Source organism: Ambystoma mexicanum, chromosome 7p (genome assembly GCF_040938575.1).
Source record: "Ambystoma mexicanum isolate Mex_15411 chromosome 7p, UKY_AmexF1_1, whole genome shotgun sequence".
Classification (NCBI taxonomy): domain Eukaryota; kingdom Metazoa; phylum Chordata; class Amphibia; order Caudata; family Ambystomatidae; genus Ambystoma; species Ambystoma mexicanum.
The window spans coordinates 274,589,225-274,613,708 of record NC_090939.1 but is presented as its reverse complement, the minus strand read 5'-3'; the positions used below and the strand labels follow the sequence as shown (position 1 = coordinate 274,613,708).

Sequence of the window (24,484 nt, the reverse complement as noted above, 5' to 3'; positions counted from 1 at the left end):
CTTAAATCTTTTGCAGTGTTCCCCAAGGGAACTGCACAGGTTTCTGCCTAACAGTCGTCGTTTCCTGTTGCTTTGTGAGTAACCTTTCTTCTCTGTGCCTTTCCTCCTGGCTCCCTGTTCCTCTTTCTGTCATGCCTTCTTTCTCTTTTTCACTCCTGTATTTCTGGAGCGCCCAGCCTAGATCGTCCACCTGCCTGGTTCAGGCCACTGTTTTGCTGCCAATTGTCTGATGGTCCGCCCTTCTTCCTAATCACTCGGTTATTATAGTTTCAGCTCCCTCTCCTCCTGGAATACATCCTTCTCTGCAATGTGTCTACCAGATTATTGATTTGAGGACCAATGCTTGGCTGGGATCCCTTGCTTCTTAGAGCCTTAAGGCCAACCAGTTCATCCTATATGGGACCAACTAGTACCCCCTGTGAATCCCGATTGGCTGGTAGGCTTCTTGGAGCCTTACCAGCCAACCAATTCATCTTATTTCGGACCAATTAGTACCATCTGGGTATCCTAAGCATTTGTATCCAGTGCTGCTGTTTTCCTCCTACTACCTTCCTACATGAGGGTTAATTTAACTGGAGTGTTCCACCTCACTCTAGGCAGAGTGGCTTCTATGAGTGACAGTCCTTACCTCAATCAACCCAAAAGCGAACAAATAGATAAGGTAAGACATGTGGCTGACAAAAAGAGTTTCTTGCCAGTTTTCAAAATGGAGACCCCTCCATTTGACCCATTGCACCCATGCTCTCCGGGAAGGCTCACATTGAGAGAGAATCTTCTTTGCTAGCATCACAACCACCCCGGAGAGTGAGGGAGCTTCAAACCTTATTGTGCAAACCTCCATATCTGATTTTCGCAAAACAGAAAGTGACTCTGAGAGGAAATGGTTTCTGAGTTTTACCTTGCTCTGAAAATTCATCTACTCGTTTTCGACCAGTATCCCCACCTTTACAAGGTGGAGGAGAGGTTCCACAGCTTTGACCCAAAAAGCGCTTTCAGCTTCTACGTTTCCAGAATGAGAGAGTTCATGAAGGATGGGCAACTGTTTTTGTTCATCAGGGCTGAAAGCAGGCTCCAATCAAACCATGTCTAGACAGATTGTGCTTTGAATGCTACAGTTTACAGTCTAACAAGTACCCGAAGTACATAGCGCTCATTCCATGAGTGGGCTGGCAGCCACGTCTGCATTATGAAGGGATGTTCCTGCTTTAGACATTGGTCAGGCCACTACCTTGGCATCATTGCACACATTTGCCAAGCATTATTGCATAGACACCTTGTGAGGCCAAGGTGCTAGATTTAGTTGAGCTATACTGCAAAGTTTCCTGGTTTATGCAATGTTCTTTGCTCTCTTCCCTCCTCCAGATCTTTTACTGCTTTGGGAATATATCTATGATGTGGCATCTCCGGGAGGATGCAATCCATTAGAAGAACAAATTACTTTCTTGGGATAATGTTTTTTTCTGACAGATTCCCCTTCCATCTGGCCCTGCACACAGAGAACTCATCATATAGTTCTGTGTCCATCGGTTACAGTTTAAGAGGTGCCATATGTGCCATGTATACTGAGTGTGACATCATTTCTGGAGCAGATGAAGTCTATGGACACTGGTGCAGAGCCAGTTTCCTCCCCCTTGCTGGCTGAAAATAAATAAAAAAATCAGTTGTCTCTGGGAAGATAGCCAAAATGTCAATCAGACAGAACATTATCAATGGTGATTTGTTTTTTAATCTACAAACGCTCTCTGAAACATGTATACGTGCATTTATAAATGTTTACTGTGCCAACCTCATGGTTAAGAGAACAGTAAAATTAATGCTATCCTTTACAAAAATAATGTCTTGACAGCATCTCCAAGAGTATTGAAATGTATGTGTGAGAATTACTACAAGTATTGCAAACCCAAGAAACTTCGAGTCTGCGCTGGCACATGGAATGTAAATGGTGGAAAGCAATTCAGAAGTATTGCGTTCAGAAACCAGACACTTACAGACTGGCTGTTAGATGCCCCCAAGATAGCAGGCGTTCAAGAATTCCAAGGTGAGTTTTCCAAGGCAATTTGATTAGAAATATGTTCTTCAGCATCGAAAATTACAAATAAAAATTCTAAATATTGATAATGTTTTGTATTTCTCCACCTTCTTGTCAACTTTTTGGGAACTTTTCTTCTCTGCAAGCCCGATGGGAAAATTGTAATTTAAAAAGGTTTTACAGTTAAAAATAAATGTGATGTGGCAATACGCCCACCATAGTTACTCTTTGGCAACAGCACTGTTGTCAGATTTCCCTCCATTTAGAGTTTTAAGGCTTTTCTGGTGATCACTCATTTGGTAGCTTAAGTTTCTTCGGCATATTTGCACATCTCTGGTTGGAGCACCTCTGAGTTGCATAACAATGCTTTCCTTTTTTTTTTTTACCAACTTTAAGTTTTCAAGAGCATTAATTACAAACATACATGTATGCATTGGAGAATAGCAAGTGTTCGTCTTTCCCCATTGTTTGCTCCATTCTTTTGGGTTTCGTTAGCTCAGAAATTAACTGTCAAATTTTGTATGCTGCCTCTTTGATTGAAGTGCATTTGGAGCTTTTGGCGGCTCTTTGCCATAAATGACTCCAGGTCTCCCCAGAGATAGGCCACCCCACATCAGCCTCCGATCTTTGCATGTACGTAAGAGTTTCTTCTGGATCTACCGTCCCCATCAAACAATACAATCTCAACACCCCTTTTTCTGGCTGGCCTTCTTTTATCGTGAATTCCAGCCCCACTGGGTCCCTAGTTGCCCCTTCCTGGACCTTCCTATTGGAGATCCAGTGTCTGAGTTGGATATAATGGAATCTTTCACTTTCCAGTACATCAAATTTGGCTTTGCAGCTCTCGAATGTTAGGGGTGTACCCTCCTCACAAAGGTCCTTCAGTGTCAGGGTTTGCCCCCCCCCACCCCCCAATGTGCCCAGACGTCGGTCTGTATCCCTGGGGTGAAATCTGGGTTGTCAGCGCCCGGTGTGAGAGGACCCCCCCGCCCCCTGCTTTCACCTTTCTGCCCCTCAGTGCTTTGTCCCAATACCATAGGGTGGCCTTGCTTGACTCTAATAATGTGCCCTCTTCACCTCTGTCGTTCTGCAAGGTAGGCGAGACTTCCTAAGCGAGCCTTAGTTGCTTCTCCTCCGAGGGTTGCCCAACGGTTCTGATATCCTCTAGGTGACCATTGTACCATGGGGGCTACCTGTGCTGCCCATAAGTATCTGCGGAGTTCTGGAACCCCCAGCCCCCTAAAGATTGCGGCCTAAACAATACCTTTTCGGTTTTTCCCCTTCCAAATAAAGGACATCACCTCCCTCTGCAGTTTTTGGATTACTGGGCCTGGGATGCATATTGGGAGAGTGCCTATCACATATAAGAACCTAGGGAGCAGGGTCATTTTAACAGCGGTTATCCTTGCCAACCATGACAGTTCTTGCATATCCCTACGTTTCAGTTCTCCTGCCAGTGCTTTCAGTATGTCTGGAAAATTGGACCCATATAGTCTTTCGTACTTGGGGGGGGGGGGGGGGGGGGGGGGGGGTCAGCTCTATTCCCAGATATTTTATCGCTTTCTGTTCCCATTTCAACAGATACCTATCCTCCCACTCTGATACCTGATCTGCCATCTCAGTAACATTAAGTGCCTTAGATTTAGGATAATTGATATGGAACCCTGAGACCCTCGCAAACCCATCCAGCAGATCTATGGCCCTTGGAAGTGAGTGTGCTGTGTCCTTCAGGAACATGAGGAGGTCCTCTGCGTAGAGAGCCACCTTTGAGATCCCCCCTGCACCTACCTCCACCCCTTGGATTCCTGGGTCATCGCGGGCCCTCTGTGCTTGCGGCTCCATGGCCATAGCAAAGATCAGCAGTGATAGCGGACACCCCTGCCTCGTGCCCTTCCGGATGGGGATGTATCTGTGAGCCGCCCATTAACCATTAGTCATGTAGATGGAAGTACAAAGTTGACCATAACCATGCGTGTAAAGATCGGACGACACCCGAACCTCTCAAGGGTCAGCTGTAAAAAATAAAAACAGTGCAGGCTGTCAAAGGCTCTAGAGGCGTCCAGCGGCAATACCGAGAACCGCTGTCCTGTTCTCCGGCCCCAATCAATTGTGTCTATGCTCTACGAATGTTGTCGTATGTGTGTTGCTCTTTGTATAAAGCCAGCTTGATCTGGATGAATTATCCCGGGTAGGACATCTGCTAGTCTATGGGCCAGTACCGTGGAATAGATTTTCGCATCTCCGTTTAGTAGCGATATGGGGCGGTAACTCGCGCAGTCCGCGGGGTCCCTATCCGGCTTTAATAGTAATACTGTGGTCGCCGGGCTCATATCTCCAGAGATCCTCCCAGAGTCCCAAATAGAATTAAACAGCTTTGTTAGGGGGGCCACTAGTGTAGCTCTAAACGTTTTGTAATATGCATTGCTTAGCCCATCTGGGCCTGGGGATTTATTCCCTTTCAGTGCCCCTATAACCTCTCCCACTTCTTCCTCTGTTATTGGTGCTTCTAGCATTTGTCTGTCCAAATCACTAATTTGCTGCAGGGTTATCCGGTTAAGAAATGCCATCTGCGCCTCCTTCTCCAGGTCCTCCCCTTTTAGATTTTTGGGCTAGTATAAATATATCACCTCCTCTATTTCCTCCTCCCCCTGCATCAGTTTCCACTCCCGGTTTTTAAGTTGGGCTATGCGATTCCGGGTTTTCTGCTGTCTTAATTTGGCTGTGAGGAGTCGGTTGGTTTTATCCCCATTTATATAGTAAAATTGTTTAGTTAGCACGAGGAGGTGCGCAGCTTTGTCCACCAGATGGGCTTGCAGGGCCGACCTAACTTTTTAAAATTCCTGCCATGCTCTTTGTGAGCCCCTATTTTTATACTCCATCTCAGCCTCTGCCACTCTGGCTTCCATGTCCCGCTTCACCCTTTCCCGTCTCTTGATATAGTTTGCTGTGTGTGCAATGAATTCTCCCCTTACAACCGCTTTACTAGCGTCCCAAGTAGTGGCCCAGTTTACTCTGTGTGTAACATTTTCTTGAAAATAATTCTTCAAGGCCTGTTCTATGTCTGCTCTGAGGGCTACATCTTTCAGGATCACCTCATTTAGATGCCATGGATTATGGGGCTGTTGCCGTGGGCTCAGAGGTTCCAAAGTTAAGAGGACCAGGGCGTGGGCGATAGGCACCTCACTCCAATCTCTAGTCCCGTGACCTGTGGGAGAGATCAGCACCATATCGATCCGAGAGTGGCCCCTGTGCACTGCAGAATAGTGGGTGTATGCTTTTTCTTGTGGGCGAAAGAAGCCCCGCGTCTCTATTAGGTGTAGATCTCTAATGCATTTCGATAGGGCCTGTCTGAATGTATGGTCATTGGAGGTAGCTGGAAGGGTTTTATCCATCACCCCATCGAATTCACCCCCCATCAGGATCTGCCCCACTCCCAATTGTGCGATGTTGGGTAGCAATTCCATCAAGAAGCTATCTTGCCCTTCGTTGGGGGCATAGATTGATATCAACGTGACCTGTTGCCCCATCAGTTTCCCTCCCACTATCAGATAGCGGCCTTCTGGATCTTTCTTTACAAATTGTTTTTCGAAATTGATACGCTTGGCTAGCAGGATGCCCACTCCCCGTTATTTCGTCCCACTAGAAGCGAAGTATTGCCTTAGCCTATGTTCATCCTCTGGGAGCAGATGTTTCTTGCATCCATACCACCGAGGCCCGCATATCCCCGAGCCTATTCATCATGGATTTTCGTTTGATTGGGGAGTTAAGCCCTTGGACATTTAATGTGACAAATGTTAATTCAGCCTTTCTTATTCTTTGATATTGTGCTTATCTTGGGTTTCCTGAGCCCTTCCATCCTTTCAAATTCCTCAAGTATGCCATGTGTAACCACCACCCTAGTGCCCCAACTCTCCCCCCTGCCCCTTTAACCCCAAAACTTAAACTTTCCCATCCCTCCAAAACTTCAACATTAACTTTCACCATGATTGCCACGGTAGATCCCTGGGTTTCTGAGTACCCCCGGGAAATGTGGGGTCCGACCCCGTCCCTCTCCCGACCCCCCAAAACCTCTCCTCCTCCTCTCCCAGAGCTGTTACCTTCCCTCCCCCAAACCCCCACCCATTGTGGTTTCCCTAAAGTATTCAATGTTTATAACTCTGAGATATCGTGCCTCTCCAGGCTTGGTGTCCCCTCCCCCTCACCCCCTTAGCTTCCCAGTTAGTTTCTGCTAGCTTCGGGGGAGAACCTTTGGCCATTCCTCCGCCGAGTGACTTTCATCCTGTGTCAGCAGATTTAGGATCTTTGTTTCGGCCCCTCGGCCCAGGGCGTGCTGGTCGCCATCGCTCTCTTTCTGGTCTATCCTGCTTTTCTTTGCTTGCAAGCGGGGAATTGCCTCTGACGCCGCTCTCGGTTCCATCGCTCTCCCTTATGAGGTCATCCATTGCTTCCTCTTTTGTGATTGTGTATCGCTGCTCCTTCCACTCAAAGCGGAGACCCGCCGGGAAAGCCCACCTGTACCGCACGTTCCTGGTCCTGAGCCAGTCTGTGACCACCCTCAGCCGCTTTCTCTTTGCTAGGGTGGCCTGGGCCAGGTCTTGATAAAGCTGGATGGATGTGGATCGGAAATGTATCGGTTCTTTTTCCCGGGCTGCTCGCATAATGATCTCCTTTAGTTGGAAGAGGTGTATCCGGATCAGCATATCTGGAGTCAGGTTCTTGCTGAGCTGGAATGTGGAATGTGGAATACACCCTGTGCGTGCGGTCTAGTACAATTTCTTTGTCATCCACCGTGCCCAGGAGCTGCCGGAACAGGTCTATTACATACTGTTGCAAGCCGGAGTCCGGACTTGCAACAGGAGTCTTCGGGATCCCTCGGATTCGTATATTATTGCATCTGGGCCTGTTTTCGGCATCTTGCTGTTTATTTTGGACCCGGTCCATCTGCTGTTCTAGTTCCAGTTTCCATTTCATCAACTCTTTTTTCCACTGCCATTACCCCCCTGCTGAGGTCCGCGATGGATATGGCTAGGCCTGAGGCAGTTTCTTTAATGTCTTTTTTTAAGCTCTTGCAGCATTACAAGCAAATCAGATTTCCTTATCGGAGGGTCTTCCGGTTCAATAGAGTTCTCTGGAGGTGGGTAGTGTATCTGTGCTGTTGCCTGCTGCTGGCTACGCTTCTTTGCCTCTGCAGTCTGCATCAGGGCTTTGGTGTCGCCTGACCCAGCTCCTTTCGTTTTCATTGCTTGCTTAGACATGATGGTCTGTATACCGGGTGGCGATGTCTTTGCTTCACTTCAGATCCCCCCTTGTAGGGTCTGCCTAGCCTTGGTGTCCCAGTCGATTTAACTGTCGCTATCCTCAGCTTTGCATAGGTGCAGGAGCGCCCCTTCTCATTTTCACAGAGGAACGCCACTTGCTGCCCTGCAGATGCCTTTGCTGTTCACTATCTGCAGCTGTAGGGGGTTACGGCTATCAGGCGGCAAAGTCTATGAGCCACAGTTGTGGGGGGGGGGGGGGTACCACCTCCTGCTCGTACCTGCTGCTTGCCTCCAGTCCTCACCCACTTTGCACACATCAGAGCACCTGCTCTATTGAAGAAGGGTGCTGTCCCCATGATCCTGTCAGGATCTTGAAGCCTCCATTACTCTATTTCTATGGGGTTCCTCTGTATTGGGCCATAGATCTGGAGCCTCCCTCTGTGCCTGAGCGTATGTTGTGGGCATAGTTCTTTGAAGGCAGCCTACCTTTGCTGGCCGTGGATAATGCTGCTGCTTTGAGGCATGGGTGCGTAGCCTTTATTGGCTAATTAGCCTGCATATTGATCTGCTCTTTGCGGGGCCACAAGTGTGTCTGCTCCTAGCTGGGGGGCCGCTGCAGCGCATGGGTAATGGTCTGGGCCGGCTCCATTCCAGGAGTGAGCTGGCCCTCTGCCCGATCCCACCTCCTCACAAGCGCTCAGCGGCTCAGCGCCCCCTGCCTCTCCTTACTTATGTGGGCATCGCGCTGCCCAGCCCCTCCGCTGTTGTTGCTGCAGCCTCCTTCTTCCCGCTGTTGCTCCTTCCCCGAGTCGTGTCGGAGGGGGGAGGGGCATCCACACACACCGCAGTCCCGGCTGATTCTGGGGGGGGGGGGTGGGCGCCCTATTCCGTTCTCCTCCTGCAGCACCCCCGCGGTCTGTGTAGTGCGACTGTTAGGGTCTTCCAGAGTAGGCAAGCTTGTCTATTGCCTCCAACGCTCTGCCCCCATATTACTCGCTGCTCCGGCCGCCAACTTTACCAAATTACGGCCGTGCCATAGAGTCCGCTCCAGCTCCGTCAATTCTGCACCCCAGGTTTTAGGATTCCCAGATCTGATGCCCTAGATTATCCTGAGCCCCTGAAGTCTGCTGCTGGGGTGAATTTATACATTAAAAGGGTTTTTTTGTGGCCCGGGCCGAAGGGGTCACAGAGCTCACGGAGAAGGCATCCGTCGGCGTCCTCATTTGGCCACACCCCCCATGCTTTCCTTTTTTTAATGGTTGCTGCTTCTGAAGATGTCCATTATAGAAATATCCATAGGCACCAGACTCGATCCAGAAAGGTTTTAGCAGTATGCCAGCTGACCCTTATATGACCCAGAAGCAGATCCACCTGAGCACCTAATCAGGACATGGAACATTTACTTTATAAAGATGTCAGCTATACCCCCGATGTCCATTCCTTTTAAAACTTTGCACTTTAAGCCCTGCAGCCAATTGGACCACTATCTGCATCTGCCCAAACCATTCAGAGAGATTACATGTGGCTTCTGCCTTTCTACCATGACTGTTGCCTTTGCTAGTCATGCCTCAGCAAGCACAGGACATCCATTAGAGCAAAGGATGCTCAGAAGGCAAAAGTCCAGTCCCACTCCATGGGTCTTAGACAGGAGAGTCATCCCCTATTAATAATTTACCTCGGGGGACAGAAATGGCACCAATATGAGTTCATGCAATGCCAAAAAAAGAAAGGAAACCCCTGTAATGAATCTGGGGAATTTGTCCCTTCTCTCTAAATGGGAGCTACCCTGCCCCCCCACCCCTTGGGACTTGAGAGGTGATCCTGCTATGCTTAACACCCCTAGGGGACAAGTCAAGCGGGACCCCACTGGTGATGACTCCCCATTGGTTAACAAGTTTTTCCAAGCAGGGCGTTTACTCCTCCATCAAGTACCGAATCCAATTTGTTTGTTGGCTATATGGGGATTGAGCAGGGCAATCATGTGCAAGGCCCCTGTGAAATGGCTGTTGTTTTCTGGCCCTTTAGCAATCCCAGCCCTCCGTAAATTGGAGAATCCACAGGCTATCCAATGTCGGTTCAGCCTGAATCATGATGCAGCCGGACAAGCAACAACGATGAGAGAGAAACAAACACAGAGCCAACTGCAGAGGGACTAAGTCCTGCGCAGTCAATCACAGGTGAAGGAATTCCTGCGAAGCGAGCCGAACAGATGTCCTCCTGGGAGACGCAGACCTGAGGCAGCCTACCTCCGGAGCAGGGATGGACTGGTTCATAAAATTGTCTGAGCACCAATTAAAAAGTGGCCAACGGTTGCAAATGGCAATTAATTCCTTTTGTGAGAGACTGTTTGAATAGTACCCAAGGGGGAGTTTTTCCGATAAAATGTGATGCAAATTGTGCAATTGAAATAATATTTGGTCAGCAACAATGGCCAAAACTACTGGCCGCATAGTGAAGTAACTCATCAAACGGGCTTACATTGGCCAGAAAAGTGGCCCACTTCGACCAAATAAACTGGCCCATACCTGCATTTTGCGTTTTGTTTCGGGCATTGCCCTATTGTCCTGTAGCCCAGCCCGAACCTGCTCAGGAGGCGTAGTACGCTGCCAGTTCACAAAGCCTGCGGAACGCTGCTCTCCGCGGCACAGAGCAGCAGACACTCGGCCATAGGCAGGACGCCCTGACCACACCAGACATGGGAAACCAGCACTGCTGTTTCCGGCACAAACTAACTGTTGAAGACAGGCAGAGAAACACCAAACCAATGCAGATAACCGAGTGAGAGTTGATACTATGGTGTTGCGCCAGCCAAGGAGACAAAGGAATATCACTTCACCAAACCAGTCCACGGTTGTCACAGGGAACAGGGAGGATGACGAAGAGACACGACCAAAGCCCAACAGGGACTGAAAGAGAGAAACTAGAGACCCCAAGATGGGTTGGCAGACGCGATAACCCAAGCCCGGGTGGCAGAAGTGAAAACCCAAGGCAGAGTGAGAAATCAGAAACCCCAGGGCTGGGTGAGAGTAGCAGGACCACAAGGTGGGGTAGAAGAACCCCAACACGGGGTAAGGTCCGAAAACAGGACGTGAGAAGCGATTCCCAAAGAGGGGGAACAAGAAACAATATCCCCAGTCACGGTGAGAGAATCAGTAGCCCAAGACGGAGAGAGAAACACGCAAAACCTAGGTTGGCTGAGAGAAACTGTGTTCCAAGACTGAGTAACTCAACTGTACGTTTCAGAGACTGTTCTTACAGGAGGAAAGGAAGAATAAAGAGACACTTTGAATTGTATAATCGGGCACATGGCTGCAAAAAGCTATTCAGAAACTTGGGTGGGGGCCAGAAACCAATTGCCACCAGGAAAAGAGGAAGACTAAAGACATATTTTTAAACTATACACAGGCGCCTGGCCTAGGAAAAGCCAGAGAGGCATGTGATGAATCTGATGTCATCACTCCTTGCTCGGAGGTAGCCTCTCCTCATGTGGTCAGGGGATGGCAGCCACTATTTGATCCTGACCCTGGGGGGTGCTATATGAGGGAGGATCACATGAGGGGAGGCGATCCTGAGGGGGAGAACCCAACATCATCAGATGAGACATATCCCCTTTTAGGGATATCCCTTGCATGGCATACTCTGGTCAAGCCCTTCAACAACCCGTAAAGCCTGCTGACAGTATCCCTCAATATTCTGTGACAAACAGAAAGACAAATACTGAGATGTGGAAGAGGAGCCTAGTAATGCTGACTACTCAGCAGAACCAGAAGGAGCAGTCTAGTGCCTGGAGGAAGCTGATTGGCTCCAAGCAACTCCCTTTCTTGAAGGTGGTGTTTTAAATATGGAACAGCTGAAATTAGCAGGGGGATTCGGCTGGGTTGGGAATCCAGGAGACTGTGTCCGAGGAGGTTTTGTTGTCTGTGTCGGCCGAGAAGCCACATAGCAGCAGAGATGTCTGTGGAGCAAGGAGGCTTGGAGAGACTGTGAGTGAGGAAAAACTGCAAGAGCCGGTTTGCTGCACTGGGATCGCAGCAGGAAGAGAAGAGGACCCTTCCTAGCGACCGCGGGAACCAAGAAGCAGGGCCGGCACCACCCAAACACGGGGAAGGTCTCAGGAGGGAATCAGGAGTCGCAAAGGATGTGGAAGCCGCCAGACAAAGCCGTTAAGCCCGTAAAGTGGGGGAGGGACGGGAGATTCTCTGTGTTTCCCGTGAGAGGTCCAGAGAATGCCAAAGAAAGCCAGTGAGCTCTGACAATGGAAGCTGGGTCACTGGGGCGCTTCGGCAGCTCCATCAAGTACCAATAAGGGCCAATTACATGAGTCGGATGACCCTAAGCAAGGAGGTTGGGCCACTGGGACAATTGCGAAAGAAAGTGAATGAAAGTGGGTTTGAAACCCGGCACTTTGATAAAAGCAATACAGAATGTTGGCGCTGTCTGAACACAAGAAATGGGGGCATAAATAGAGAGCCTGGCAGGGAAGTATACCGGGTGTCAGGACATTTTATAAAGAAGTAAATGAGAGGGTTTCAGACCCGGTGTTTTGATTAGAGCAACGCAGCATATTGGAACTGTGTGAATACAAGAAATACAGGAATAAAGAGAGAACCTGGCTGAAAAGTATACCAGGTGTCTTGCAAGTCTGGGACCTGCACCCAAATTGTGTCAATGGACTATATGAACCTGGCAGGAGAATATACCAGGTGTTTTGTGAGTCAGTGAATCCTAAGGAAGAGTCATGCCCTTGGGACTTTGCATTGCATTGAATGTGGGAAAGACTTGGGAAAGGGAGTCATTTCCCCTGGAGTGAGTTGCAACGCCAAAGGGAGAGGGTCATCTTCTTGGGTTACAAAGAACTTGTTTATTCATTACAACTTTTGTTTTGTGGAGAGAACCCTGGGGAAGGAAGACATTACTGGGAATTGTAAACATTATCCATTTGGAACTTTGGTTGGATTTGTACCTTTTGGTTGAACTTGAACATTTGTGCACCTTTTCAAGCCAAATACGTTACCCGTAAAACCTTAGAGCTATTGTTAGAATAAGGACTTGGATAGGATTTCGGACACAGGACAGGCCCTCAGTTTTTGGTTGAGGTAGGGAAATACTGCCTAGATTAGGGACAGCAAGGCATTTTCCCAACCCTCTTTTCTTTAAATAAAGGTTTACACCAATCACCACAAGTCTTCTGTGTCTCATTCCTGGTTTCTCACAGACATTTGGGGTGGGGGGTCAGAAACCAGACACCATTAAGAGTCAGAGAAAATCCCCTTTGGACCTTTCTGGTTACATTTTTGTTAGTCTTTTACATTAGTCGTAAGGGGCAGAACTTGGGGTGTACTAGGTTTGGACGGAGGACTGAGATCTGTTGTAAGACATCCTAAAGAGCACCCGTTTGTTTGAACTCCTTCTGACACATGGTCTTAGAGGAGGCAGAGAAGAAGCTGTAATCTTCAACCTGGGAGGAGCAGAGCCTGGGGCTTGAAAACATAATGGTATCCTTTCTCACTTCCTCTAACCCTTTTGTTCAGTTTAGAAGTATCAAGGCACAACTGCTGAAGGCATCCAGCACCCTTTCTGTGTAATGGTGGAAAGATGTAGGGGCCAGAAAGAATCTGATAAGGAATCGGCTTGGGTGTCACTCATGGTGGCATTATTCCACAAATGGCTCACTCGAAGCAACACAGTCGGTGCTACTTGCTAGAGCCCTCTCATGGCATGTCATGGTATCGGGCCATTTTATACACTGACACATAGCACCCTTCTCTTCTGAACTATTTGCTGAGCCCTTACACTGATTCTTCAGATGATTGGCTGGTATTTTAAGGGTGATGAAAAGAGCAGTCGGGCCCTAATCCCATGTGCTCAAATAAAAAACAGTCACAGAAATATTAGAACCTGAGTCTAGGTTCATGGAACATCTTTTGCTATTTTATGAGACCCTCACAGGACCCATATTGCTTATGTAGGAGAAGCCATAATTGACTACTGCAATTAGTAGGAGAGAGAGGCTGGAGCAGAGGAAGGGGATAGAGCTGAGCAGAAGAGGAGAAAGAAGCCATAGAGGATGAGGAAGGAGATGAGGAAGTGATGAACCTTGGAGAGAAAGGAAGAGTGGAGAAGTATGAGGAGACAACTGGGGGAAAGGAAAACGAGGAATGAGTGTAGAGAGGGTAACAGAGACAGGTGGATCATTGAAGGATTGTCAAAGGAAATGAGGTAGGGGTGAGTTAACTAAAGAGGGGGTAAATGTAGACCATCTTTTAATAGTGAAAAAAAGACAATTGAGAACTGGCAGGATGAGAGGCCTTAGTTCAGAGCAGAAACCCTGAAACATCAGTGAGGTTAGGAAAAGGAGTCTTGAGAGTGAGACAGAGAAGAGGAGGAGGCAGTCAACAAAAGTAGAGTGCAGTAGACCGTTAAAAGGAGAGTAAGTCCAGGGAAGGAGGAAAAGGAACGAGAATGCTTTAGGATTTGTGCTAGGCGAGTGCTCCTAAGGTGGTGTAGAGGGACCGTTTCAAGAGCCAATGTTTTGTATGTTTTATAGAATTCACTCGGGAGTCCGTCTGTCCCTGGGGCCTTGCTAGTGGGCAGTAGCTTGATCACCTGTTCAAGCTCTTCTAGTGTTATTTGGACCTCTAAATTCTCCCTTTCTGCTGCCCCAAGTTTAGGGAGTGTGATCCCTGTTAATGCTTCCAGGACATCTATCTCGTCTCCCTCAGAGGGGTCTGCATATAGCCTCCTGTAGAATTCGAAAAAGCATGTGTTTACTCCTTCCTGGGTTTCTCGTAGCTGACCATCCGTCCCTTGCATTGCTCTAATGGGTTGATTCTGGGTCTCACTTTTATATAGCCAGGCCAGCAATTTGCCTGGTTTATCCCCTTCGGCATGCTATCTCTCCATATATTTCCTATAACTCGGATTACTCAGCCTACTGCAGTGATCCCTGCACTTTTGCTGTAGCTTTTTTAATGGACTTGGCCTCCTCTGGGGATCCTGTGCCCTCCTTCATCTTCAGTTCTAACTCCCGTTCTGCGTCCTGTAATTCTCGCATTATGTCACCTTGCAGCCCCTTTGATTTGGACATTGCACCCCCCCTTACCACGACCTTCAATGCCTCCTACAACATCCCAGCCAAGTCCACGCTACCCGTGTTGTGTACAAAATACTCCTTTATCCTTTAATGCTTTTGCCCTGAGTATCCATGTCAGGATTTTGGCTCTGGGTGGTAGAATTTGCCACTTCATCAACAGAGGGGCATGGCCTGGTGTGTAGGTTCTGCAGGGCTGAGTAATGAGAGTACCCCCTATCGTGTGGGGGGTAGCAATCTCCAAACATCCACTAGCTGAAAAGCTTTCAGCAGGGTGCATAAGGCCAGGCTACAGTTAAAGTCCCCACCCCACACTACTTTTTCGTCCATATACAGACTTATCTTGGCATAGAGGGTTCTGACGTATGCTGTAATATCCTGGTTCGGGGCATACACGTTAATAATGCACACTTCCTTATTTTCCACCAGCCCCCTCAGTAACACCATCCTTCTGTCTTTGTCTATGTCGGACTGTAACAGCTTGAACGGGACATGTGGCACTATCCATGTTATGACCCCTCTGGCGTACGCAGAATATGTCGCACCCAAGGTTGTTCCTTTCCATTTCCTTGTTATCACCTGCTGCTTTTCCTTGGTCAAATGAGTCTCCTGTAACAAAGCTATATCTATTCTCCGTCTCCTTAAATACATCATAATCTTGTTGCGTTTAATATAATTATTAAGCCCCCTTACATTCCAGGTTGCTATTTTCAACTCTCCCATTTTATCCATTTTCATATCTGCCCTTTTCTGCCCCCACTCTCCTCATCTCGCATTTTGACTTGTACCTGTAGGCTCTTCCCATCTGAACTTTCCCGCCTTCCCCCTTCTTTTAGTTACCCCGAATCACCTCCCTCCCTCTACCCCTACAAACCCCAACTGTTGCCCAGTTCCATCCCTGGATCTCAGGCTAGCCCGCATCTCGTTCTTTTCCCAGCCTACAGCCGGTACTAGGAGCGCAGCAGGAGGATACTGCACTATTAGTATCCTAACTACGCAATCTTCTAGGGGTTGATAGTGTGCTTCCAGGTGCAGTTTGTTCCAAAGCTGCCCCTGCGTCTCCTGCACTACCCGATTAATTTTAGTGTTTACATTATTTGAATTATGTGATTATCCCAACATCACTGTCTTCCTCTCAACAAGTTACCCCGCAATATCTCCCCTAACTGGAGTAAGTCAGTGAATAAACACAAAGTCACTTATCATGTCCTTTCTCCGTCTGGTCATCTGCTCGCTCCGGGCAATTCGTTGAGTCCCTCCATTTTGTCGCATCCTCAGGCGTCTCGAAAAAGAGTGCTCTACCCAAATGCAGGTCCTTCAGTTTCGCAGGGTACAGCAACATGTAATTGAGGCCAGTTTCATGCACCCTCCTCTTAACCGCCACGTAGCTCAGGTGCTGTTTCTGTACCTGGAAGGTGTAATCCGGGTACTCTGTGATCGTCGCTGATGCTCTGCTTATTTCGTTTGCGAAAATGCTCCAGGATCTTCTCCCTGTCTTTGTAATTGCGTTTCTTAGCTCTGATTTCCAAGTTGCGCACTTGTTGTAGTGTGGAGACTGTTAGAATTGTCGATGCCAGTGCTTGTATTAGACTTAACCTCTTTTTACAGCCCTCCCGTGTGCTCCGCCTGTCTCAGGAGGTTGACATCCACGCTGACCGCGTCGATCTTGAACTCCAGTGATGTCTTCAATTCCGCGATGGTGGCATCAATTTTGGACTCCCACAATGCCTTCAACTCTGCAATGGCCTCCATGATCTGCTGGTCGTTGCTTATTGCTGTTGCATCTCCTTGTGTACCCGGTCTCGGAGTTTTCACTCCTTCCGTTGATTGGTTTGGTATGGTGAAGGTGTCTATTGAAGGTTGTTTCACCTTGGGCTTGCTTGCTTTGGATACCATTCCTGCTTCTGCGTGTTACCCACTACTGTTCTTCTTCGCATGCCTTGTGATTTCTCAAACCGCCCGGAGCTGCTGTCGCACCCCTGTTATTGACCTGCGTGGATCCCTGCCCCCTACTTCCAGTGGGCTAGTTTGGGTACCATCTTCATATGTCAAGGCAGCCTCGTGTCCTTGGTAGATATCCACTCCACTTGTCGCCCTCCTGTAGTCCCAGGCTGTTCAACGTCTGTATGTTCCTGGGGGTGAGTTGCCTTTGTTTATGGCTGGCATCCCCTTTTCTTGCTGCCACAGCGTGTGTGGTGTTGCCTACAGTTAAGTGACCCCTTTACAATTGGTGTGTGAAGCTGTATTTTCACCCTCGCTTCCTGTTGCGGGTGTCTAGCCCGGCAAACCACTGTTCTCTCCCAGTCCTGGGTGCTCTGGTGTTGGCCTAGTCTATCTGGCTCTCTTGCAGTTCGTGCTTCAGACTTACCCACTTCAGTAACCTGCTTCACCGTCCCCATTTTAACTCCCAAACGGCTGCACACCTGGGAGTCCCGCCGGGGCTGTATTTCGTTCCTTGATTTCCATTCTATGGGGTAACCCTGTTATTTTATGTATGCACAGCCCCTATTTCCATCTGACTCTTGGTCTCAGGGATCTTCGTCTCCTAAACTGCTGTCCACACGTTAACTGTTGCTTGCACGGTTCGCCTCTGACACCTACGATTTCCGGGCGTCTGTCCTCATCAGGACCCCACGTTGTGAGGCTTCCCTAGTACTTTGTCCTTCCTCGAATTCCGCCATTATATCCGCCTATCTTCTGCTGCTGTGTATCGTTTGTTCTCTGTGGTGCCAGCTGAATTATCGGTTTAATTTGGTACGAAGCAGCCCTTGTATGCATCAGTTGTTGTGATCCTGCGGGCAGTACTGTAACTTTGTCCTGGGGTACCAGAGTATTGGGTACGGGTCACTGACACTGTGATCACCCCCCGCGGTGTGCAGCACCGCACCTGAGTTCACAGGCAATGTCTCCCAGTCCTGCGTGTGTGCTTTCTGTTTGGTGGCCTGTCATGTACCATCCGATCATGTCGGAGCTTTGTTCATGCGTTGAATAATTTGTTCCGATGCCCTCGCATCCGCATCGGATCGCCACGCGTCTGGCCCTTTCTATTTCCTAGGTTGTCAAGCTCCATTCCATTCCTGCTTATGGTCCGGTGCCCCATTTACGTCCATCTCGCTACTGTTGCCGCTCGGCTTCTTTAATGTTTTTCACACAGTACGCAATGACTGGTGGCCCGTCAGTTTCATTTCGCGTGTCACGTTAGCAGTCTTTTGTGTGTGGATTACTGTAGCGATTAGGACAGTCCAATAACATTGTCCAGGGTATACCAGGAGGGTCAATTGCGCCATATTACTCACACCCGGTGTGCAGCGTCGTGCCTGAGTTTTTGTATAATGTCTCTCAGTTCGGCAGGTACTGCTTTCTGATTGATGAATCATGGCAGAGTGTGACCCACTCCGTCTTGTGGGGGTCCGCGCCTCCCATTCTTCAATGACCTCTGTTTTCTCTGCTGGGATGGTCACAGCGGGCCCCCGCTGGTCCAGCCGCACCAGTATATACTAACGAGATGTACCCTCCTAGGCGATCTGTGTATTCAGTAGCTTGTGTGCCCTACGTTCATCTTCTCACACCAGCAAGGCGGATTTCACTGCCGTCGGATCCTTGTAGACTCGTGTATCTGCTGCTTACCTGGTTGTGGCCACGTTTATAGTTGTGCCTCGTACCCGACCAGCAATGCTGTGTTCCCGTTTCACTCCGTCTACCGCTCAGTCAGCCGTCTGTTCCTTTGTTCTGGTGCAGGTGCCAGTTTCTTTCCTTTCACCTCGGGATTCGCTCGGTCCGCTCGACTTTTTCGTTACTTGTCCCACTATGGGTCTGCGTGAGAGGACGATCCCATCATTCACTGCATGTTCCTATAGCCATGGCTTCAGTTGTAGCTTGATTTCGTTGGTTTTAGCATATGTTACCCACAGGATCATGCAGGATCGGCAGGAGCCTCTGGAAGTCACCTCCTATCTCATGGCTGCTTAGCCACCCCCCAAGGGCCAAAGTTAACCTTTAAGCAAGAACTTGGTGGAAGTGACCACTAGTTTAGGGGTTCCCTTTGAGATTAAGCCAGGAGGGGAACGATTGACGTAATCTAGAGTCAAACTTGTATGCTGTGGGAAACTTAAGCTTAATGGATAATGGTGCTTTGTAGCGCTGCCCGGGAGTGGGGGCAGGGGGCTGACCAATGTGAGAGTCCAATTACCCCTGAAGCAGCCAAGAATGACCATCAAGAAAGAAGTGATTGGGACACTATAAAGTCCCAGACCCTGTGAGGGACTGTTCGAACCACCTGGGAGCATCAAAATCCACATGAAAGATAATGGTCTGGATGGGGCCTGCGATGACCGAAAGATCTACAGATAAGTGGAGACCAAGTTTGAGTTCTCTAATACTTTTATTTTGATCTCAAAACCATGTGATGTGGGTTGGCTCAAGTATTCCAGATAGAGATGGGCAAGTAGCTTGGTAGTTGACAACTTTCTCTAGGACAATGGCCATCAGTCCTTTCTTCCTCAGTCTGCCACTCAGATGGTTTACATTTAGAGTGGCCCATCCACTTCTTCCATGGATGTTGGGTCCTGAACTCTGCTACTAGGCACCTTCACTCATCATTATGTTTGTTCACAGTAGGTCTGACTAGAAAACGAGCATCCACAGTTGGATCCCAATATACTCGGCTTTTCCCGTCCTACACCGTTTCATGTGTGCCGGCCTCTGATAACAAGAAGCAAGGATGGTTGCATCCAGGCCTGCAGCTCCCCTGTTGGAGGCAGACTTGCTCTGCATCTGAAGTGTTGGTTTCACCTCTTTTCTGACCACTGGCTTCTTGTTGTGATTCAAATAATTTTTACCACCCTCATCCTTCCAATCCCAACCTCCGCCTGTCCTCTTCTGCAGATCGGTTCCCCAGTGCTGCTTCTGGAAGTAGATCAAGTTTCTACGTGTCTGGGGCAGTGGAAGTGGTTCCTTGCAGTTGCAAAAAAGAACCAGGCAAGCCTATCAGTGGGGCAGGAGGTTTCTTTGCTCAACCTCTTCTTACACCTAAAATTAAATTCAAATTCAAGATGGTGACACCCAGCCTAGATTAGTGTCCCTCAGTTTGGGCACTGGTTGTATGCCCTAACCTTGAAGGTCTTGTATGTATATGTCCATTTATGGAATGCTCTGCACCAATATCTATGCTTCTCATTGATGGAAAGACAATATCAGTAGAGTCCAACCATTAGTCTTCCTTTCAGCTCTGGGGGCCTTTACCAATATCATGAATGAATTTTTGGGATTGCTGAGGGCCAGACACCTGCATGCGCATCCATACCTGGACGACTGGCTTGTCAGTGCCAAGTCACCAGTGGAAGCTACACAGACTTTGTAGACCATGATATATACCCGCTTGAACTTAGTTTCTCCATCAGCCTAAACTAATCCGATCTAGTGCCCACTCAGTCTCTCACCTTGGTTAGGTTCACGTGAAACACTTTTCAGTCTTCTGTATTCCCCACCCATGAGGAGTGAGTGGCATCTTGCATGCAGTCAACAATTTTTTGAGCAGGCACGGCTGCTTGGTAGTTTCAGCATATGTTGGGCCTCCTTTCATCATGCATTCTAACAGTTCCACTTGCCAGGCTCAAGATGTGCCAACTTTCGCTTCATCGGCCTTCGGTTTGGGACCAAGAGACAGGTGTCCAGTCGGAGAGGGTGTCGATTCCCCCAAATCTGATAGGGATTTGCTGTGTTGGTAGGAACTGACTTAATTGCTGTAATGCCTTTCGGCACAGCTCACCATTCTTTTGAGGTGACTACAGACTTGAGTCCAGAGGGCAGCACTCAGCACATGACCTGTGCTCAGGGACGGACTTGAAAAGGTACATATATTTTCCATTGATGTTTGTTTTATATCAACCAAAAGCAGAAGACCAGGCCCTTTGCCCTCTGAATACTTGTTTCAATCGAAATCTTGGAGTGAGATATCGCTCAGGGAAAAGTACTCCAGGCAGTGCACATCCAAGGAGATGCAGTATAGAGGAAAGGGGACTATGGACCAGGAGTAAAGTAAGTCGCTATAGTGTGTAACTTTTCCTTTTTTATATTTCTCATTTGGCTTCTTGATTGGTAAAGTAGCTCCTTCAGTTTCCTTTAGACATCTGCTGGTTTTGCTGCTTTCATGTTCAGCCTCCTTTCCAGAGTCTGCAGCATTTCCTACCCTATCGTATGCTGGTTTTTGAGTGACTACTTAAAAACCCTTCTGACCATTTTGAATTGTTTCGTTGTGAGCTTCCCTTTTTGGTCACTGCGATTCACCTCACTTGACAACAGTGATTCTCTGGATGCCTCACTTCCTAGTCATACAGCCAAAAGAAGGTGCCAGCAGTGCTCCAGATAAGATTTTGAGGTGGGAGTATTTTACTCCCTATTTTTAAACTTTGAGAGTAAAAGTGATTTTAAGAGAGGAAAAATGACCTTTCTCCTTTGCAAGAGAGTAAAATGTATGTGACATCCAGCCGACATGTGCAAAAACTATATGGATATCATTTCTATGCTGCAGCTTTCTGCATTGTGACAGAATACACCTTTCATTATTTCTCTGAGGTCTGGCCATTTGATCTCTCCTGTATATATTTAAATGTTGAAATCAAAAAACCTAGCCAATTACATATTAAAGCAAACATGAATTGTATTGTGTGTATTGGGTTCGATATCCGAATTGTCTTTTGAGGTTTCATGAAAGTCCTCATTTCCTGGCGTTATTACTACCTAATGGTATGCCAATGTTATGATACAACAGTGCAGAGAGGCACGGACTCCATGCCACATTCTATGTCTAATCTAATGGGAAAATGGTTATTTATATAGCACTTTTGGCAAAAGCGCTGTACATAGAACATATTTATCACAATTATCACCAAACCAAAGTCAGTACTCCTTTATCGACCTTGAAAGGATGAAAGGCTATGTTGGCCTTGCTGGGATTCGAGCCTGCAACCTACAGATCATGCACAGATTGCAGCAACAAGTACTCAACCCGCTGAGCTATCTTACTGGCTAACATCCTTCAGAGGTCGGTTAACTCTGTATCGATTGAGGTATAATAATCACAGTGCCTAGATGTTGGACGAACCACATATGAAGCGCTATATAAAGTTAAATACCTATCTGGATTATCACAGGGACAGGTTTTGCTGAGTTTCTATTTCAATTACCAATGTAACTTTCCTTTGTTTGTTTTTTTAACAGCGCTTGCACTTCCTGGAGAGTCAGGTTTTGGATGTTTTAATTGTAGTCTTGAAGATGTGAGAGTCTAGAACACCTGTGATTGGTGTAATGACAATCACTCACCCTTGAGCAAAGACTCTACTGCCACTGACCATTTATAGTAATGTACCTCATTGACTGCAAGGTTGAATGGATGTAAACTATACTGTGCATACTCATCATTTTACACACCGTTTTTATTAATAGAGTGTAAATTAAATTATAAGTGTAAAAATTATCTGCCTTCGCATGATTATGCACATAGCACCAGAACTCTGAAAAATACAATTGTGCAATACTGGTTTGCTTTCAGCGTAAAAAAAGCATAATTTGCTTCAAAATATTAATTCTCAATTGCAACTTAGTTTTGCAACTTATTAATTATACGATCCTAAAATTATAGGAAAATGTGTGCTTCTGATGCTGATTGGAAGGAACCCATTCCTTTTATCACAGTTTGCAGTTTCTTTTTTTGAAAGGCTTCAGAGACATACATTCTGTTTCAGAGGTTGCTTGCAATTACATTCATGTAGATACAAATTAAAAGAAGCCTTGTGGTTTCTGTCAAGTAACCTGACCTTTGCACTGCCCTCTGCTCTAAACCTGTGGGTAAATGTACACAGGAAAATAATAAAGCTGTTGTATTTTCAAGATGTTAATGCGTAAAAAGGCCTAGTACGCACCTTATCTGGAGGCCTGGGTGCCAGTGTTAAAAAGGGGCATGCCGTGTTGTACCTCTGCTCGCTTCATGCACCAGGCTCCCACGTACCGTCCTATGGGATAACGTTGACTCTTAGCACGCAAGGCACCATCTAGAGTATGTTTGATGGGTTATGCTTTTCTCCAGCATGGGGTCTGGCATGGATTCACATGCTCATGAATATTCCCCGTCGTCAGGCTGGGAATCCTCGGTAAAGAAAAAACCAGTATCAGTTTTGTTTCTGATCTGTCTTTCGTAGTAATAACCAATCACTGGTCTCTGCGTCATACTGACCACAGCCAATGACTGCCCTCTACCTAAGCACCGCCTCTGGCAGCCATCTTCAGATTTTTACCGCACGTTCATGTGTTGGGATCCTCGTGCTATTGCTCTCGAGCGTTAGTGCTTTTTTCGCGCTTTTTCACAAAAAACTTCGATTCTTTCGGTCAAAAGAGCCTCAAGCTCCACCGATCCTACATCCGATCAACGGGGACCCGTGTCGGATTCATCTGTGCCCCTCAAGGGTGAAGATTTCGTCGAGCTAAGCTTCGGAGGACTCCAGAAGCTTCTCAGGCCCGGTCTCGGAGATGGCCCAGGAGAAGGGAAGCTCGACGCCCGGAAAGCTGTTCAGGGTCTGCCCTGGATGCCAGCTGCAGAACGTCTTCAAGGAGGACGAACACTCTTTCTGCCTTTACTGCCTTCATGAGGACAAGACGCATGTGGAGAAGGACTGTGCGTTTTGCGGCAACATGTCGGAACGGACCATGAAGGACCGCCATCAACGTCTCGCCAACTGGCTGGAGGGTAAGAGCCCGTCTGGCGAGAAGAAGAAGAAATCCGAGCGGTCTTCTAAGACCTTTGAGGGCGCCCCGGCGACGGGGGCCCAACATAAGGCCAAGCACCGCGAGTCCGCTGGCACCGGGAGCGCCGAACGGTCGGGCTCTACGGGCGCCAGGCAGGGCGCACCCTCCCCGGCACCATCAACCACGAGCCAATGCTCTGGGTCGGGTAAGAGGAAGGCCGAGCACCCGGCGAAGCTCCTGGAGAGGCCCCGGTCGAGCTCTAAGGCAGAGGAGGAGCGTGGCAGTGCCCCCTCCCTCAAGGATAAGGCGGTGAGCGCACCTAAGGTGGTGAAGGCCTTGATCCATCCGACCAAGCCCTCTATCGAAACCGTCGCGGCGGCCCTGGCTCAGCCTGTGGTGGCTGCACCAGTGGTGGCGACCTCAGGGCCCAGAATCTCCCTGCCTCCTCGGAGGGAGTCTTCCTTTGTGCCCATCGATAGGACCCCCGTGAAACCCTCCGTGGGGAAGAAGAAGGGGGGGCAGGGCGTCGTCGTAGATTCGGCCTCAACCTCAGAAGAGGAGCTGATCGAGGTCTTAAGCCACGGCCTAGGCGTGGAAGAAGGCCAGCCCGTCGGAATGGACCCCGACGCAGGTGACGACGACGACATCGTCGAGGATACCGACGGGGCCCCTGCTCGCCCGTCGGATTCCCCTCTGCCAGCGCCGCAAGACAACTCGGCGGCCATTTTCTTGGCCATACAGTCCTTATGCTCCGAGATAAGGACGAGGCTACCGTTACCGACGGAGGAACCTCTCCCGTCGGGGGATCCAGAACCGGGACCTTCTGGCGTTCCCCCTACCAAGAAAAGAAGGATCCATCCACCACCTCCTTTTCAACCGTCGCGCCCCGTCCAGCCCTCCTCCCCGTCCACCCGAGGGGATGATACGGGGACTGACACGGCAGCGACGGGTACGGACGACGAGGCATACGACGAGGATTTTCCGTCGTCGCCTCCCACCAGGGCTTCTCCGCCCGACGAGATCGGATCTTTCCACTCCATGATCTCCAGGGCTTCCGAGCTTTTCCAACTCTGCCCTGAGGAGAAGAAAAAGGAAGGCTTCCTTTATCAGCGGCGCGAGGCCAAGAGGAAGACGGTCCTCGCAGTGCCTCTGTTGGACGACATTTGGGATGAGGGCCTTTCCCTCCTCAAGAACCCTTCCACGACGCCAGCTAGAAGAGACCGGTACGAGAAAAAGTACCGGGTCCCGGACACGGCCCCCCTATGCCTCCGGGCGCAGCCTACCCCGGACTCCGTCGTCTCCGCGGCAGCCAGGAAGAAAGCGGGGGGGGGTGCGGCCTCCACATCGACTTCCCCGCCGGACGGCGAG

At 48.7% G+C, this 24,484-nt stretch overlaps 1 protein-coding gene across 1 annotated transcript in view; it reads left to right on the top strand.

The window, feature by feature from the left end:
• Positions 1-24,484, top strand: part of SYNJ1 (synaptojanin 1) — a 1,805,713-nt gene that overhangs the window by 888,794 nt on the left and 892,435 nt on the right. Inside the window, exon 13 of the mRNA XM_069636346.1 lies at positions 1,847-2,038. Coding sequence (XP_069492447.1) covers positions 1,847-2,038 — 192 coding nt within the window. The remainder of the gene's footprint in view (positions 1-1,846; positions 2,039-24,484) is intronic.